Consider the following 18656-nt stretch of genomic DNA (forward strand, 5'->3'; position numbering starts at 1 on the left):
TTTTCAGAGACTTCAACATCGACATCCTTCAGAGAGAGAGAGTCCGGCAAAGATCCTCCACCTGCAGTCAGCTAAGCAGCCAAGTACATCCCTGCAATCCCTTTCATGAGAAAGAAGGACTCTCTCCTCTAACCTGTTCCATCTTCAAATCTAACTGAAACAACCTCCGACAGATCCACTACAAGAGCCTTCACAGCTACAGGGAAATCCCTATTTGTCAAAGGCCAGAATTTTACGTTCGCACACCCAAGCGTAATATGACACGTGATGATGTCGGGCGTGCGTCCCAATGTCACTGCGCACCCTTGTGATATTTCGCTAGGCGAGCGCGCGATGAAGATGGAGGCGTGCCTGCTATTAATTTACGGGCCAGTCAAGGCCTTTGAGACACCAATTGTCTCAGAGTTAACATAGCCCGTGCAATTTTCAGGGCATCGCACAGGCGCAACAGGCAGGCGGGTAGGCCACATTTTCAAAAACCTCATCCACGGGAGCTGGATAAAAGGGGTGAGTGGGGGCTTGCTAATGCTAGTTGTTTGTACTTTAGCTTATAAGTTGCTGCTGCTTGCTTGTGTGAACAGGACATCTATTGTGGTCTCCACTGGAGGCACCTCCTCTGAGGAGGAAGAGAGGGCCAAAGAGGGAGGAGGCCAGGTGTCCCTATTCAGCCTCCAGGGGAGCAACCTGTGGGAGGAGAAGCACAGGCATAAGGGGTGCAGGGCCATTAGGAAGTCCAAGGTGGAAGGGGCTGCAGAAGACGCCACTTTCCTGCGGCCAGGGTATACAGGCGGCGATGCAGCTACCTTAATATGTCTGAGATGCAATGCCAAAGGAGACTCTGTCTCTCAAGGGAGACAGTGACCTCCATCTGTCAAATGATCGGCCCTGAGACCAGCTTCTACTGTGCGGGTAGCCACCCCATGCCAGTGGCATTGAGGGTCATCGTGGCCTTCAACTTCTATGCCTCTGGCTCTTTCCAGGGGTCGGTGGATGATCTTTGTGGAGTCTCCCAATCAACTTTTCGCAGTTGTGTCAAGCTGGTGACAGACACTCTGTTCAGGTGTGCATTGACTTTAATTCACTACCGCACGGACGAGGCCAGCCAGGCAGAGCGAGCCAGAGGCTTCGCAGCGATTGCTGGGTTCCTCCGCATCCAGGGTTCAATCGACTGCACACATGTGGCCATGAAGGCACCATCGGGTGAGCCCAGTGCCTTTGTCAACAGGTAGGGCTCCCACTCCATGAACGTGCAGTTAGTATGTGACCATAGGATACAGATTCTGCAAGTCTGTGCAAGGTACCCAGGCAGCTCCCATGATGCTTACATCCTGAGATACTCCCAGGTGTGGAAGCGCTTCGGTGGATGGATGGCTGATAGGTGACAAGGGCTATCCCCTCAAAAGGTGGCTCATGACGCCTCTCTGCCATCCAAGAACAGAGGCTGAGCCGCGGTACAATGGGAGCCATGCCTCCACAAGGGTGGTGGTAGAGAGAGCCATAGGCTTGTCAAGATGCGTTTCCGATGCCTGGACCATTCGCTCCAATGCCTGTGCACTCCATTACCCCCCAGATTGTGTGTCACTGATAGTGGTTGCATGCTGCTCTCCACAACCTGGCACTGGAAAGGGGGGACACAGTGGAGGAAGAAGATGTTGATGCAGCTGCTCTGGCAACAGACGATGAGTCCAGTAGTGAGTCCGAGGACGAGCATGGTCAGGAGAACGCTAAGGGGATAGACGCTGACCTGGACAACCTCCAGGGAGGCAGGGACACCCAGGATGCTTTGATCCAACGCTCCTTCAGCTGGTCTACCAAATAAGAACCACCATCACATGCCATGGCTGCAGGGTCCATACTCAATACTTGACAGGAACATTTGCTTGGTGAACAATATGCACTATGTGCCATTTCAATAAAGTTCAACGACAAAAAAGTCACACATAAGATCATGGGTTACCTTGCACCTGCAGAACTAATGAAGCACCCAGAGGCTTGTTGAACAGAAACACATTTAATGATGTGGTGCCTGGCATATATAATGCAATTGAAATTGAAATCCATCACATCAATTAACATTTAACGTAAAAGTGGGAGAAAAAATATCACCAGTGATAAGCCCATGTTGTGCTTTAAGTTTTCGCTTGTGGGTGCTATGTCTAGGTGCTTCCCCCTCGCTGGCACTGGCATTGGAAACAGCCTGCTCACTCTGCTGTCCTGTTGGCCTTGATGATCTTGGCAGTCGTCGTCTGGCCTGTGGGAGGGAGCGGCCAGTGCCACGGCTGGCATCTCTCCAGTCGCTGCAGCCTTGTTGGATGCCGCGGTCACTGGCAGAGGGGCGGAAGAGCTGCTGCCATCATCCGGAGCGCTCTGAGAGGAGCCTGCAGAGATGACAGGCAGCTCGTGCGCCAACGCGAGGTCACTTTGGACTTCCCTGCTTACCATTGATGGATGGGCACCTAGCTGGGAAACTGGGTGCCCAATCCATCTCCCACACTGATAGTGACCACCTGAGGTCATTGCCAGTGTGAGGGCTTGCAGGTCCGAGCGCATCCCCAGCAACCCCTGATTCAGCTCCTGCAGGAGCCTCTCCATGAGAGTTGCCACTGTCTCCTTGGAGGAGGCAGTGCACTCGGCCATGAGGGTTATTACATTGCTCACGCTCTGCATGGACTCCTCCACAACGCAGACCATGGCATGCATTTCCTCATGTTTCTCCGCCAAATCCTCCCGCACACCCTGCTGAACTTCCAGCATCTGCTGCCTCAGGGATGACTCCAGAGGCACATCATCAGCCACCGACTGAGCATGTTCCTGGTCCCCAGCAGTCTGCCAACTGCCGGCGCCCTGGGCACTCTCTGCTTCCGCCAACACCTCAATTGAGTGTGAAATGCCCTCACCAATGTGCACTGAGATACTGGCCACCAATGTAATGCCCACCGAGTTGCTGGTATCTGCGCTGGTGCCTGTTTGGCTGAAAGGGTGTGGTGTAGGTGCGTTGTGATGGCTGATGTCTCTTGGGGTCAGTGGTGGACCTTCAGGCTCCTCACCTCAATGGGCTGCTGGTGAGCCTGAAAGAAAGAACAAGGACATGCCATTAGTTGAAGCCATTTCACTGTTGCTGTGAATGCCTGGCACCTGGAACAGGGTGCCCTTGTCTTCCCATTATCAATGGAGATTCCATGTTCGAGGCACACATCAGCATAGAGACAACAGTGGAATGGTTGCAATGACAGACATTCTGACCTCAGTGCACTGCACTCTTACCTCGCTGTGGCACTCCAACCTCACACGCGGCCGGTTGACCTAGGCGCATGTCGCCTCTCCAGCTCCAGGGCCTCCTGCTCATATCGAGTTAGGATGAGTAGGTGGGGTGCTCCACCGCCAGTCTGCAACCTCTCGGCATTGTTATGGGATGTCTTCTCCTGAAGGGACAGAGGAGCATTGATTAGCCATTGCAGCCTGGCCAACCCCGCCTGAGGAATACCTCTCAGGGCTCAGCTGTTTTGTGACCCTGGAGCCACAAGACACTCATTCCAAGCAGCAAGGGCTCACCCCCTTGCCCAAATGCTGCCTCATTGACATTTGCCACTCACACTCTAGGACCTCTGAGGTCCAAGGGGGTCGGGGGTCGTTGGGGGGCGCCCACGGTGGGCAGCTACTAATTGCTGTGCTAAATGACCCATGCTAACATGGTATTCATCCTTCCCAATCGCAGGAGATCATGAAGCGCTGACGGCACTGCACCCGTGTGTGTCTCACCACATCATGGGAGCTCACCCTGGATGCCACCTCCTCCTCCCAGGCATTTGTGATGAGGTGGGGGGGCCTCCTCCTCCGTCCCTGGGGACAAGGATCTCTCTCCTTGCTGCCACCTCCTCCAGGAGGGCAATGAGACACTCATCAGAAAAACGCGGGGCTGACTGCCCTGCTGACCTGCCCTCCCACCTGCCGTGTTCACCTGTTACGATCTCCATCACGAGGTGTAAGTGCTTCACTGGCAGCCTTTGAATGGTTGTTACAACCGCTTTTGAATCGGCTACCGGGTCGCCATTCGACCCGGCGGACATTGAGCTCATGCCCTCGCCCGCCCCTTCTCGCTGTTGCCGCTGTTGTGACTTACACCGGGTGGGCCTTAATTGGCCCGCCCGCACAAAATCGCGGCGCAGAGCTGATTCGCGGGCAGGGGTCGGCTTCCCGACCACCCCCGCACGCTCCTGCCGAGCCCGCCCGACAAGGGTAAAATTCTGGCCATGATCTTCGCTTTCAGCAAAGCATCAACTCAACCAAGAAACCTCGGGCCTGCAATAGAATAGAGATTGAGCTAAATTCCAAATTTTATAATTACTGTTTTACCTTCAACTGCATCTAGTTTCTTGTGTGTGATCGTTTGGGTAAGTCATGTGAGTGAGTCATCAAGCTTTTGTTTAGCCTTCAGGGCAAGTGTGTATGAGAAATAAAGTAACTTTCTGTATTTTTAATGCGAAAGCTTGCTGTTGGACTTTTTAACTTGACTCAATCACCCCAAGGATAAGAAAGTGCACACATCCACAAACAAATATATTTGTTCACGAGCAATAAAATGTAACGCCTTAAAATTGTCCATAAAATATCCCAATATCTGAAAGGTTTTAAACAAGTTTAGACTTACAAATTCCAACTTAAATTTCTGTATTTCTTTGATTCTCAAAATTATGTAGTACTGTCGTGAAAGCATTTAGTTTATAGCAAATTTGTGTTTATCCTCTCCTCCCCTACATTGATTGACTATTGTAAATAAAATTATTCTTCTGTTCTGTCGCTTTTAGCAAATAATGTAATATTTTAAACCACGTACATGGTTACCTTTATACTAAGTTAGCTTTTTGAAGTACTGAGTAACATTCGAGGCCAATAAAGAGAACCAAAATCGAAAGTAGTGGATGAGACAAGGCAAAAAGTTGTGGTTAGATGAAACAATATTTAAATTTAAAAGACTTTTAGCTAACAGGAGAAAGTTCTCCCTTAGATCTTTGCATATGATATTAGCAGCTACTAAATTGTGGACAGTTTCCAGATTTACAGTCCTCCAAATTTTGTTAACGTTGTGATGTTTATTTTGGTTAATATGTCTTTCTTGGCGGAATTCTTTGTGAAACTAACTTGTACTTAACATCCAAGTGCCCACATTCTGTACTATATATATGGCACAATTTCTTGCAAAAGGTATTGACTAATGCCAGCAGTATTAAGTTATCTGTAGCTTAGTTCTATACACACACCATAGGATGTATTTTATTGGGTGCCATGGTTCCCGTACCTCCCACGACTAAAATGTTAGGGGGAAGAGCCTGTCTAGTAGAAGAATAGCAGCTCTCCAGTACCAGCAGCCTCCGGGAGCGGTAGCCAATGACAGTATAGCACTTTGAGAAGGCATTCAGTGCTGGATCGGGACTTGATAAGTTTTTGTTGTTCTCATAGGGCCATGCTGGCAGACAGCAATAAGGGGTGTGGGGAGGCTGTGGTTTGAGAGGCCAGGAGGGGAGGGGAACCTGGAGGGGTAACACCTTGGGACAGTGGGGGGGGGCGCTCCGATGAGCACAGGGGTCCATTGATTTGGAACGCCATGCAGGGAAACCTGCCAGGCTGGCTGCTTGGCGTGAACCTCTCCCGCTGCTGCTAACCCCTGGCAGCGGCAGGATGAGACCCTTTACTGAGTATTAATGTTTAAATCTTGATGTCACCTCTGCCGCTGGTAAAATTGCAGTGGGGGCAGAGGCAGGTGGATAGACAGTGGCATAGACATGCTTCAAACCCACTGGCAAGGGAGCATTAATTCTGGCCCCTTGGAACTACTGTCAGTGTCCTCCATTTCAGGCAGACCTGTGACATTTGTACACTTTGCGGATGGAATTTTACAGTCCCGCCAAAGTTTAGAATAAAGTTTAGAATGACTTGCCGCATTTTACGGCCCATCCCCGCTGAGGCCTTAAAATTCCAGCCTACAAATTATTAAGAGAGATGTTGAATGATCTTTATTGTTATATAATTTATTTAAGGATTTATTCAGTCATAACATGATAACAGCTGCTTTACCTGCATGTCCACTGAGGCACCTGGATCTCACAATCTAGTACAATCTTCAGATAAAGGGAGTTGGGAAGCTGGGGATTGCACAAAAATCCCCATTTAAAGGTCATACGTTCTTATTATTGTATTTAAATTACAAGTTGCTTTGTTCTCATTTATCATAGAAGCTGCTTATGGAAACTTTTCATGTTGTAATTATACTTTCCTCCCACTGGTGCTGCTGGAGGAAGAATATAAATATAGTGTGACAAGTTTCCGTTATATATGTGATCAAAACAATGTATAATGGAAAACATTAACAGGAAATGTGTGTAAATGTAGGATACTTACGATACTACAATTAATCTCTCGTGCAAAGGGAGAGGTAAGACCAAATGCACTCTTCAGGTAAAGAGGGGTTACAGCTTGGGATAATTGGACCTCTGTCTTAATATATATTTTGAAGATCATACAACATGAACAAGCAAACTCAGATGTGTAATGTATATGTCATAATTTTTTTCACTTCCTCAGCAGGCACAGCTTCCAAAGACATTTGGTATAAATTTTACCTCATATAAACAATTGAAATTTACTCTCTTATTTTTCAAAGTTATTTGAAAATAAAATACCGATCATAAATTGAAGATACTGAAGAAACATATTGCTTGAGTATGGCTGATTGAATGCTACTGATACATGGTGGAAAATTAGATTGCGTAATCAAAATTCAGCTCACAGAGTCACAGGTGTGAGCTCAAATCTCAACTCCAAGTCGGTGCTTTAAGGGTGGCTGAGATCTTCAAGTGAAAGCTTTAATGAAGGGATTAAATTACACAAAGTACAATCCAATGTATAAATTTAATTATGTTATTGTGAAATGTGTATTATTTTTGTTTTGTTTAAGCCCCTTTTTTGGGCATTATAAATTAGAATTAATGAGGAATAAAATGGTAGTTGATTTTTTTTCACAAAAACTTTCCTGAGAATTATCGGAATTCAAGACAAGCCATTGGCCCATCAGAGCAATGAATTTTTGAAGACAAGCTCTTAATAAACGCTAACTTAAGACACAGATCAGTTGAAACAAAAGTGCAACAACAATGTGACAATAGGACTCAAGTGGTGCAGACAAGCAGTGCAATGCAGATGCAAACTTTTAATATGTACTAGATGGATAAATATACAATTGGCCATATACTTAATTAGCTTGAGCTATACTCTGTAATGAATTAATACTATGTTTTAATTTCATAGCATCTACTTGTAAAGAAGATTCCTTGCAAAGCCAATGCCCCTTCGGGTTCTTTCTTTGCCCGTGATAATACTGCCAACTTTCTAGCCTGGTGCAGAGAAGTCGGGGTGGATGATACTTGCCTTTTTGAGTCTGAAGGTTTGGGTATGTAGTTAATTATGTTATAATCATAATATACATAATATAATCATAATTAGCTGCAATATAGGATATCTTGAAGGTTTTATTGTGATACATTACACAATATGTTGAGTATTTTCTGTGACCTGCATTGGTGCACAGAGTTTTATTTCAAAAGTCCTATTTAGTTTGATGAATGCATTGTCTGTACTGTCTGGAGAATAAGTAAGCCTTTGTGCAACTGAAAGACCTCTTTTCTCAAAAAGATAAAAGGTCACTTGACAAAAACTGGCCGCAGTGCTTATCTTTCATGTAACTGATATGCCCTTTCTATGTGTTAATGGAACTGTTTTGCTCTATTGTTTCCAGCTGACAGCTTGACATACTTATCACTGTGTTTTCTCTGACATACTCTAATGCAAAATAAAGCTGTCGGTGATCTCAAGAGAAATAGTCTCAAAGATGACTATCTGCACTTTGACACTTTTGGCTCAAATATTGCCTTTTTTAGGAAATACCACCAATGGAAGGAGTCTTCTTCATTGCGAGACAAAGAAGATCTGAAGCAGGGATTCTTATAAAGGTTTCACCTCAGTTGGTGTTGGAATGCTCTGTATTATACCATAATATTGTGATCAGTGTTGTAATTTGTGTCTTTTAACTGATCTTACATACTGATTTTGTTCATCAACCACTGCCTTCTCCCAGTTACTGTGTATAATATAACATTCATTATCACTTTGTTTTCCATTAATGCATGTGAAAAGAATTTGTGTGTTGGCTGAGCCTCTAAAACCCCACAAACAAAAATCTTACAGGGTTCACAGGTTAACTTAAAAGATCCTAATTGATTGGATAGTAAAGGTGAACTTATGTCACCTCTTCACCTATGTCATTTCAAGATCTTGCAGTGTTTTAATATCAGTTATTTGTTTGGAGTGGCCCTTCACGAATTGGTTAAAGAGATTAAACTCCTCGCTTGTTGCTAACTTAGAAACAATTCTAAAACCAATTATAAATAATAAAACTTGTATTAAAGTCCTTGAACACTGAAACACATTTTCATGTTTTAAAATGTACAAGTTTGTTCTGGATAATATCAGAGTACTCTGGATAGCAATCAGAAGCAGAAAGACTGGCTGTTTTTTTGTCCTCCTAGCCTCAGGGTTTGGGAGATTAAAGACCATTGCAGTGTTTCACTGACGCATTTGTTTAGATCAAGCAAGGAATTTCGGTACAATCGTTAAATATTTTAAAATAGAATTAGAAAACACAAAATCATATTGCATGTATTCATTAAATAAATTCTCAAACTAAACCAAAATACTGTGAGCTTGTTATAATTATGTTTCTTGAGGAATGCTTTCAACACATTTCTCCAGGTCATTTGTCTCTTAGAATGAACTCAGCTGGTTATATAATTCAGTGAACAATTGAATCCGTTCTGAAACAAGTGCAAAATAGGTGCACTGAGGTCCAATATCAGGGACTAACATTCTGCGTCCAAAGGACATCTGAAAAGCGTCCGATTGGAAATTGTGTTTGGTTATTTTTCATATGGCTGCCTAAAACAGAATTAGGCTCTTTACTATTGCTAATAAAGGGTCTAATTTCTATTTTAGGACCAGTTAGGAAAGTTAGATTGGCCTGAGCAAAGTATGCATTAGTACTGTTCCACTCAGGTTTTCTAGGTGTGGATGCAGCCAAGCCAGCGATTGCCAGCAAGTAAACTAATTTTAAAGAAGACACAGAGCCAGGACGAATAAATGAACCCCTCATTTTACTCAACTTTCCAGTGGTCATCCCCCCACACCCCTTCCCACGGTTCTCCGCTCCTGAGACTTTACTGATGCTGGTGGCCTGAGATTTGCTTATACAGTCGAGCGACCTGCCTAGAGGTGTGGCAGGCACCAACAGCTTGTGATTATTTAGATGTGGCGAAGGACTAAATTCTCGCAATGTTTGGGTTTCTGCTTTCGGGCGCAGGCTAATTGAGTTAACACCAGGTTTAACCAATGCAAGGACATTAGTCCTAACTAAGCTTACCCAAGAGGACACTAATGGCCCGGCAGCAGCAGAGGAAAGAGAAGGAAGCCAACCCAGGGCTGTGATTTCCACTCCCCTGCGCAACAACGTGTCCCGACTGGAAGAACATATGGATCCAGAATTGGGCTCCTCTGTCATCTGAAGTCTCACCAAGCCTGACGGACGTCATCCTCAATTCTGAGGGACCACCGCCACCACTACCGACTGGCCCAGCATAGCTGACGAGTTAAACATTAGAGTGCTTGGTGTATTTTTGGGACTTTAGCAGCCACGGAATGAAAACTTGTTTGTAGTTCAAAGCAAAACAGCCGTGTCTCTTTTCCATTCAGACAGCGACAGATTTTGTCAGCTTCTGATAACTAGGAAGTTTAAATACATTGATGTTAATACAGTTTTGTGTTGTGACAGCCCTTTTGTTTAGCGAATGTTTGCCCAAACAAGAACACTTGTTTTCTTTTATTCGTTCACGGGATGTGGACTTCGCTGGCTGGGCCAGCATTTATTGCCCATTCCTAGTTGCCCTTGAGAAGATGGTGGTGAGCTGCCTTTTTGAACCACTGCAGTATATGTGGTGTAGGTACACCCACAGTGCTGTTAGGAAGGGAGTTCCAGGATTTTGACCCAGTGACAGTGAAGGAACGACGATATATTTCCAAGTCAGGATGGTGAGTGGCTTGGAGGGGAACGTCAAGGTGGTGGTGCTCCCATCTATCTGCTGCCATTTTTCTTCAAATGGTAGTGGTTGTGAGTTTGGAAGGTGCTGTTGAAGGAGCCTTGGTGAAGTCCTAACATCTGGAGACTTGTTCTACCCTCTGCCCCATAGCTGCAATAATTGACATCCAAATAGAGAGCTGAAAATCTGCCTTGCTGCAGACTGAATTCATCTTTGAGCTTTTAGAACTGATACCACCATAATTGAGCAATAGTGGCAGTGGCTACTTAACATCAGTTCAGAATAAAGTGGCTGCAGCCTCATTTTTAGCAACTATTGCTGGTCTGAAAACTGTAAACGTGCTGATGAAGACACAACACCAGAATCTGGCTTATATTTCATTGTTGGTGTTTTCTTTTCATGTAAAGCGTTCTTCTGAATTGAATCAAATTAAAGGTGTAGTACAAAACTAAGTATAAACCCATGACATTATTATGTTATATAGTGCACTTAAGGAATATACATGTAACAAGAAACACCTGTAAAAGTTAACATTTGCTAAAGAACTAATATCTTGTCAAAGATTAAATAGTTTTTGGATATCAATAGCAGGTAGAGAATTGTTTAAGCTGTAAATTACATTTTAAAGAAAGTGATTTCTGTCCAATTTTCCATTTACCTGTAGTTGAACTCCTCCAAACTTTTTACAAATCCTTGATATTAACAATTTTATATCCTGGGAGAACACCACACCTTTAGTAATTTATATGCACCATCGTAGACTTTCTAGTTGGAGAGCTGGCTATTTCAGCAAGGATAAGGTGGATTTATACCGATTTCCCTCAGTTAGGATACATAATGAGAAACTACACATGGCAGAATCATTCCAAATTTGCACTAAGTGCAGCAGTGGGCAGGTAAAACAATGCTTTACCCGCCGGCCGCAATGGTGGCTTTTCACGGCGTATCATCCCAAACCTGCTGCATTAATTATGCATTCTTGGGAAATACACCATTTCCATGGCGGGCGAGCTCGCCTAAGAACATAAGAAATAGGAACAAGAGTAGTCCGTTCGGCCTCTCGAGCCTGCTCCGCCATTCAATAAGATCATGGCTGATCTTCTTGTGTTTCAATTTCCACATTCCCATCTATCCCCTATAACCTTTGATTCCCTTGTCTAACAAGAATCTACCTACCTGTGCCTTAAAAATATTCAATGACCCCATCTCCACCACCTTCTGAGGCAGAGAGTTCCAAAGTTGCTCAACCCTCTGAGAGAAAAAAATTCTCCTCATTTCTGTCCTTAAAGGGCGACCCCTAATTTTAAAGCAGTGCCCACTAGTTCTGGACTGACGCACAAGAGGAAACAGCCTTTCGACGTCCAACTTGTCAAGGCTGTTCAGGATCTTGTATACTTTAATCAAATCACCTCTCACTCTTTTAAACTCCAGTGGAAACCAGCCCAGTCTGTCCAACCTTTCCTCATAAGACAACCCACTCATTCCAGGTATCAATCTAGTAACCTTCCTTTGAACCGCCTCCAATGCATTTACATCCTTCCTTAAATAAGGAGATCAAAACCGCACATAGTATTCGAGGTGTGATGCCCTGTATAACTGAAGCATAACATCGTTACTTTTATGTTCAATCCCTCTTGTAATAAAGGGTAGCATTCTGTTAGCCTTCTTAATTACTTGCTGTACCTGCATACTAACTTTTTGTGACTCATGTACGAGAACACCTTTCCCCCTCTGTACCTCAGAATTATGCAGCCGTACTCCATTTAAGTAATACTCAGCTTTTTTGTTCTTCCTGCCAAAGTGAACAACTTCACATTTTCCCACATTAAACTCCATTTGCCAGATCTTTGCCCATTCAATCAACCTATCTATATCCATCTGCAACCTCCTCATGTTCTCTTCACAACATACTTTCCTACCTATCTTTGTGTCATCTGCAAATTTAATTACCATGCCTTCACTCCCCTCATCTAAGTCATTGATGTAAATTGTAAAAAGTTGGCCTATAATTTCCTGTTTTCTGCCTCCCTCCCTTCTTGAATAGATGGGTTATTTTTTGCTACTTTCCAGTCTGATGGAACCTTTCCAGAATCTAGCGAATTTTGGAAAATTAACACCAGCGCATTGACTACCTCATTAGCCACCTCTTTTAAGAGCCTAGGATGTACTCCATCGGGACCCGGAGATTTGCCAGCCTGCAGCTCCATCAATTTGCTCAGTCCCCATTCCCTAGTGATTTCAATTTCACCAAGGCCAGAATCTTCGGGTTGGCGAGTGGGGGCGGGCCCCGCTCGGCGATGTGTAAGATGATGCGGGGTGACGTCGGGCATGTGTCCCGACGTCACCGCGTGTAATTCAGATCTTCAATTCGGTGGGCGCGCACCAGAGTCGGCTGCACACCCGCCGAGCTGTCAAAGGCCTATTAAGGTCATTTAAATTCCAATTAAAATAACTAACAAAGCTGCCCATCCAACCTTAAGGTTGGCGGGCAGGTGAAGAGCCCAGGCAGCCTTCGCATTTATCATGAAACCTCATCCAAGGGCGGGATGAGGTTTCATGAAGGTTTTTAAACTTTAATAAAAATTTTTAATAACATTCATAGACATGTCCCAGCTCATGTGACACTGTCACATGGGGGCACATGTCTTAAATTTTTTTTTCCTTTATTTAAATGTTTAAAACTCAAACTAATCTCCCTGAGGCAGCTCTGTGCCTCAGGGAGATTTCTGTGCTCTTTCGCGCGCATGCGCGAAAGAATGCAGGCACCGACTCAGCCTACTCCCCCTGCCCGCACAGGGAGCGTTCAGCTGCTCAGTGATCAGCTGCACGCCTGCCTGCGCCCGCTCCTGACCAAACTCCCCCAATGGGGAGAAAATTCTCCCCCAAATTCCTCTCGCCCTTTCACCTCCTGATTTGCAACTATTACTGGAATTTTTTTGTATCCTCTACAGTGAACACAGAAGCAAAATATTTGTTAATTTCTTTTGTCATTTCCTTATTATCTACTATTAACTCCTCACTGACACTCTCTAGAGGACCAACACTCAATTTACTTACTCTTTTCCTTTCTAAATACCTGTAGAAACTCTTGCTATCCATTTTTACATTTCTAGCTATCTTTCTCTCATACTCTAATTCCTTTCTCCTGGTTAACCTTTCACTCATTCTCTGCCATTCTTTATATTCTGACCAATCATCTGCCACTCATCTTTGCGGAGTTGTATGCGTTTTCCTTAAGTTTAATGCTTTCCTTAATTTCCTTATTTAAACACGGACGGTGGGTCCTCCTTTTAGAATATTTTGTTATAATAGGAATGTACTTATTCCGAATACTCTGAAATACCCCCTTAAATGTCAGCCACTGCTTCTCTAATGATGTATCCTCGAACCTGGTTTTCCAGTTCACTTCAGCTAGCTCACCTTGCTGCTTTAGCACACTGGGCGCCATATTTAAAGTCTAGCCCCATGCACACATCTCTGTGCTTCCTGCCCATGTCTGCTGTAAAGGAGACATGGCCCTAAAAGGCAGAAAGACTGCAGCCGCCAGGTTCAATGACGTGCCTTTTGGATGCAGTGGAGGCTCGCTGTAATGTCCTCTACCCTGCTCTGGCCGCAGGACGGGCAGCAACCTCACTAATCCGGCTTGGGAGGCGGTGGCAGCAGTGGTCAGCGCCAATGCCCTTCAAAAGAGGGCAGCCGCCCTGTGCTGCAAGAGGATGAATGATTGCCTCCGTTCCGCCAGGGTACATCGCTCTGCTTATCACTCTCAACTCACACTCTCACAAACACATCACACATCCACAGGGCCCTGACTCACTGCCAGTTCAAGGGACATCACTATTCACTCTCTCACACACACCTTCATTGTCATCCCATCCATGGGACCACTCCACCCACATACCCCAATCATACTTATCATCCGGCCTGGCGGGTGTCCTGCTTACACTCTCTCCATCTCTATTCATGCAGGACAAGCTAGCACACAACAAGACGGAGAGGTCGCAAACTGGTGGAGGAATGCCTGAAATCAAGGTCATCATGGACTTTGAAAACGGAGCCATCTAGCTGGCTGGTGAGGATCTGGACTGTTCCTCTGCTGACGGTGAGGTTAGCGGTGCTCTACCAAGTGAAGGTCCAGCAGTGCAACATCCACCAATTAACCATGCTGTGACTGATGTGTCCTGTTTCACAGGCCACTGTAATGCACTAATTATCTCCTCTTGCCTTCTCAGGCGCATCTGGGAAACAGCCGATGGAGCCCACGACTCAGGGCCTCCAATCAATCCCTGAAGAAACCTCTGAAGAGGAATCTGGAGACACCCTCTGTGGGTAGCTCTTGTCCCCGAGGAGGCATCCCTGCAGCTTCTGTGAACCCTGGAAGATGTCAGGGATCTGTGACCGACTGAGAGTGTAGGAGTCATGCACACTCCCTGGAAACTGTGCTCAGACCTACAGAATGCATTTGTGGTGGTTGCCACCAGCTGCCCATTCAGTGAATGGAATCCCTTGCGGTTGACATAGTTGACTGGGTGTTGCAACAGCGATCTGAGTGCCACGTGAGTGCAGTCGATGGCACCCTGCATCTGTGGGAAACCTGAGATCTGGGCAAATCCATTCACTTTTCATTTTTGCATCCTGGCTGTCCTGGTCCAGGGCTAAATGCACAAAGTTGTGTGCCCTCATGAATATGGCATCTGAGACTTCATGGATGCATTTGTGGTTGGGGGCTTGTGATATCACACAGAGTTCACCTGTGGAGCGCTGAAAGGAACCACTGGCATAGAAATTGAGCTCCGCAGTCACTTTCACAGCCACTGGCAGTGGATACCCTCTATGTCCCCTTTGTGCCAAATCCTGCAGTAGCTGGCAGATATAACTGACCAGTTCCCTAGACATGTGCAGTCTTCGGCGACACTGGTTCTCGGTCATCTGCATGAATGAAAGGTGGCGTCTATAGACCCTGGGTCTAGCTAGGTGTCGATCAGCGATGGCTCATTGTGGTTCTTTGGTGGTATGTGCAGAAGCCCCAGCTGCCCCTTCTTCCAGAGCCTGCTGCTCCTCCTTCAGCACAGCTAGGCACCTCAGTCGTTCTCTTCTCAGTTGTCTTCGCTCTCTGTAAGCCAGAGCCTTGGAGCTAGGTCACCAGGCTCCATGATCCTGTTGCACTCCTCTTGCAGGATGGAAAACAAAGACACGTGGGTTAGCACGGGTGTATAAAGAACCTATCTTAGTTAAGTCTGTAGGCCCCTTAACGCATCCTGGAGAGTGCTGGCCGCCACTTAGATGGCCAGAGTTTAGTGCGCTGCATGGCTGACTGAAACCACCCCCCACCTCCGCCCCACTCCACCCGACCAATTGGTGGCCGCTTTGCCCATTGGGCTGCATGCTGTGCTCTGAGCTCAGGCACAGGCATTCTCCTAACCCACACTGCAAGGCTGCACTGTTAGCTTGAACCATGGGGGAGACTGGTACAAACCGGGTTGATGACATTGCAAAGGGCTGTGAGCGCCCTCAGCAGCGACTGCTCCATGGCCAGTTTTAGCAAGGAGATTGTACAATGTGCCCAGTCATCCAACTGTTCTGCAGTTCACTAAAACACTCATTAGTTTGCAGCCTATGCCCGAGGGGTGAAAAGCTCTGGAGAACTTGGTGGCACTTTGATACCTCTGCGTTGCTTGAGTGGGCAGAGAATCTAGAGGCCCACCTCCAATCATATCATTGTGGCTGCACCTGAACTGTCTCAGCTGCAGAGGAATGGCCACTTTATACAAGGTTTCCCTAATGCTTGGCTGCTTCCCTCACCCAACACGCACGAGTTTGTGTGCTACCTTCAACTGTAGGGAAGCCCTTGCCCTCCTCTCCCAATGCGCCTTATTCATTCATTCATCAACTTGTGGTTGTACAGTCAAAGGTGCTTGAGTCATTGGCATATTAAAGTAATATACCTGCATGATAGCCCCTCTGTTCTGATGTGAACAACCTGTTACTCCAGGCTGCTGTTGCCATAAGGACTTTGCTGCTTGTGGACATGTTTATCAAAATCTGTATGGTTTAAATACTGCAATGTAGGGCAACCCTTGCCCCCTCCCCACAATGCGCCTCAAGCGCAGGGCATCCCTTGCCCCCTGCAACGTGCCTCAACCTTGAAGTCGAACATGTGACTCTGGCGAGCGATCCGCACTGTGTACTCACCTCCGCGTTCCCCTCAAAGTGCAGCCCACCAAGTGTACACCTTTTATATGCTGTTGTGAAACACGGTGTGCAATCACGCTGACGTGGGCGGGTGATCCAATGGGGAGGGAGACGATTCCGGCAGGCTGGGCTTATAATGATGTGCAGATGTATTACAATGAAGTTCCCTATGTCTGATGGCGCGAAACGTAGCCCGTCATTGGTGGGCAAAGAGGACGATCGCAAACTGGTTTCACGATGTTGTGAAACTGATTTTTGGCCTTCTCGCCATATTGTCAGCTCACGCCACAGAACACACCTGACGCCAACGGGCATGGACAATACCATCAATAGTCTTGGACAAAAAAAATTGGGAAACTTGCACTGGAATAGCAGCATAAGTATAACAATATGGCGATTTTCAGCACAAAAATTGTTTGTAGGGGACTTATGCCAGTTTTTATGCTACAGTCAAGCTTCCTTCATCTTTTGTGCCAATTCATACCACTATTATTAACATAACTGAAGGTCAGTTCTGAATGGGCTGCAAACTTACACTCAATATTCAGGCAAACAGGACCCAAAATCATATTTCTGATTTTTTTAAAGTGATGTTTTAAATTTTTCCCTACATTCTATAGTCTGTATCAATTAATGTTTTTTATGGCATCAGAATGAGTTACAGTAAATATTGATAAACTTTCCACATTGTATTTTCTTCACCATGCTGTCCCTAATTTGCATAAAAGATGGGTTCATGACTTCTTGGAAAATGTCACTGACTGCTATCAAGAAGCACTTACCAATAATCTGCTCTGCGATGCTCAGTTGGGCTTTTGCCAGGACCACTCAGTCTCCCGATTTAATTTCAGCCTTGGTACAAACATCGTCAAAGGAACTGGGATGAGGTGAGAGTGACAGCTCTTGTAATAAAGGTCGCATTTGACTGCATGTGGTATCAAGGAGCCCTAGTAAAACTGAAGTGAAAGGAAACCAAGGGAAATCCTGGCTGAAGCCTTACCTAACACAAGGGTAGTTGGTTGTGTGTGTTCTAAGCCCCAGGCCATCGCACAGGAGTTCCTCAAAGCAATGTCCTCGACCCAATCATCTTCAGCTGTTTCATCAATGACATTTCCTCCATCATAAGGTCAAAAATAGGGATTAAACGAACATGCTGGAAATACTCTGTTCTGATGAAAAGTCATTGACCTGAAACATTGGGCTGAATTTTACGGGAGGGCTTATTGCACCCCATTGGAATAGTCAGTCACAAACCAACCTACTTTAAAAAAGACTGCCCCGCAGCGATAATATGTTGCAGCGGCCTTAACAGGCTCAGTGTGAGACTTCCGTCCCTCAATGAAAGGATGTCCTGCCTTCGAGATGGCCAGCAGCTCTTACCATCCCAGCAGTGCCAGAACTCAGTAGCAGGCTCTGCCCCCATGCAGAAGACAGCATGGATATCAGACTCAGGTAAGTCACCAGCACAATGTCATTGGGTCAAAATCTCAGAACTCCCCACATAACAGCACTGTGGGAGAACCTTCACCACATTGACTGCAACGGCTCAGGAAGGCGGCTCACCATCACCTCCTTAAGGGCAAATAGAGATGGGCAATAAATGCTGACCTTACCAACAATGCCCACTTCCTGTGAATGAATAAATTAACTTTAATTTCCATACTTAAAGAGTGATTTGAAGGAGAAATATGTGTAAGTTCCACGCTTTCCTCAGGCTCAAATAAGATTCTTAGGAAATTTCTTCGCATGTAACGGTTGAAATATTGACATAGAAACCGGGGTAAATTTTTGGGTGGTGAAATGACATGACTGTTGGTTCTTACTGGAACTCAGTTTTGTGATCTTGAAGTATGAACAAACCATTGCACTATATTTTATCATTTTAGTTTGATAACAATTGTTCTGTTTTGGTGTGTGGTATTAATGTCTTCATATGCAATAGACTTACATGAGAAAACAGATTAAAGCCATAATTTTTTTTTTCGTTCTTATAAGTGTGTAAATTACAATTATGCAAACTGCTCCAAAGACAACATTGGCCTGGATGCAGGGGCAGGCCCGATATGGTCCTTATGGTCCAAGCGGCCTTTACATTTTTTAGGAAACATCATCCATGAGTGGGATGAGGTTTCCTAAAGCTTTCATGAATTAAATAAAAAAGATTTCTGAAATATGAAAACATGTCCCATCTCACGTGACAGAGTCACATGAGGGATCATGTTTAATTAAACTTTTAATTCATTTATTTATTTATTTCAAAAGTGCTTCAGCTCCGTGCCTCAGGGAGATTGAAGCGTTCTTTCACGCGCTTCCGCGGAAGAGCGC

General features: G+C 45.4%; 1 protein-coding gene and 1 pseudogene across 4 annotated transcripts in view; both read left to right on the forward strand.

The window, feature by feature from the left end:
* Positions 1–18656, forward strand: part of gas2a (growth arrest-specific 2a) — a 234078-nt gene that overhangs the window by 85181 nt on the left and 130241 nt on the right. For all 4 annotated transcript variants that reach the window (XM_078549532.1, XM_078549531.1, XM_078549534.1 and 1 more), the window contains one exon: positions 7303–7444. In XM_078549532.1, the coding sequence (XP_078405658.1) occupies positions 7303–7444 (142 nt within the window). The remainder of the gene's footprint in view (positions 1–7302; positions 7445–18656) is intronic.
* Positions 15958–16170, forward strand: LOC144685125 (small nucleolar RNA SNORA53; annotated as a pseudogene).

The sequence above is a fragment of the Cetorhinus maximus genome, chromosome 9, assembly GCF_964194155.1.
Source record: "Cetorhinus maximus chromosome 9, sCetMax3.hap1.1, whole genome shotgun sequence".
Classification (NCBI taxonomy): Eukaryota; Metazoa; Chordata; class Chondrichthyes; order Lamniformes; family Cetorhinidae; genus Cetorhinus; species Cetorhinus maximus.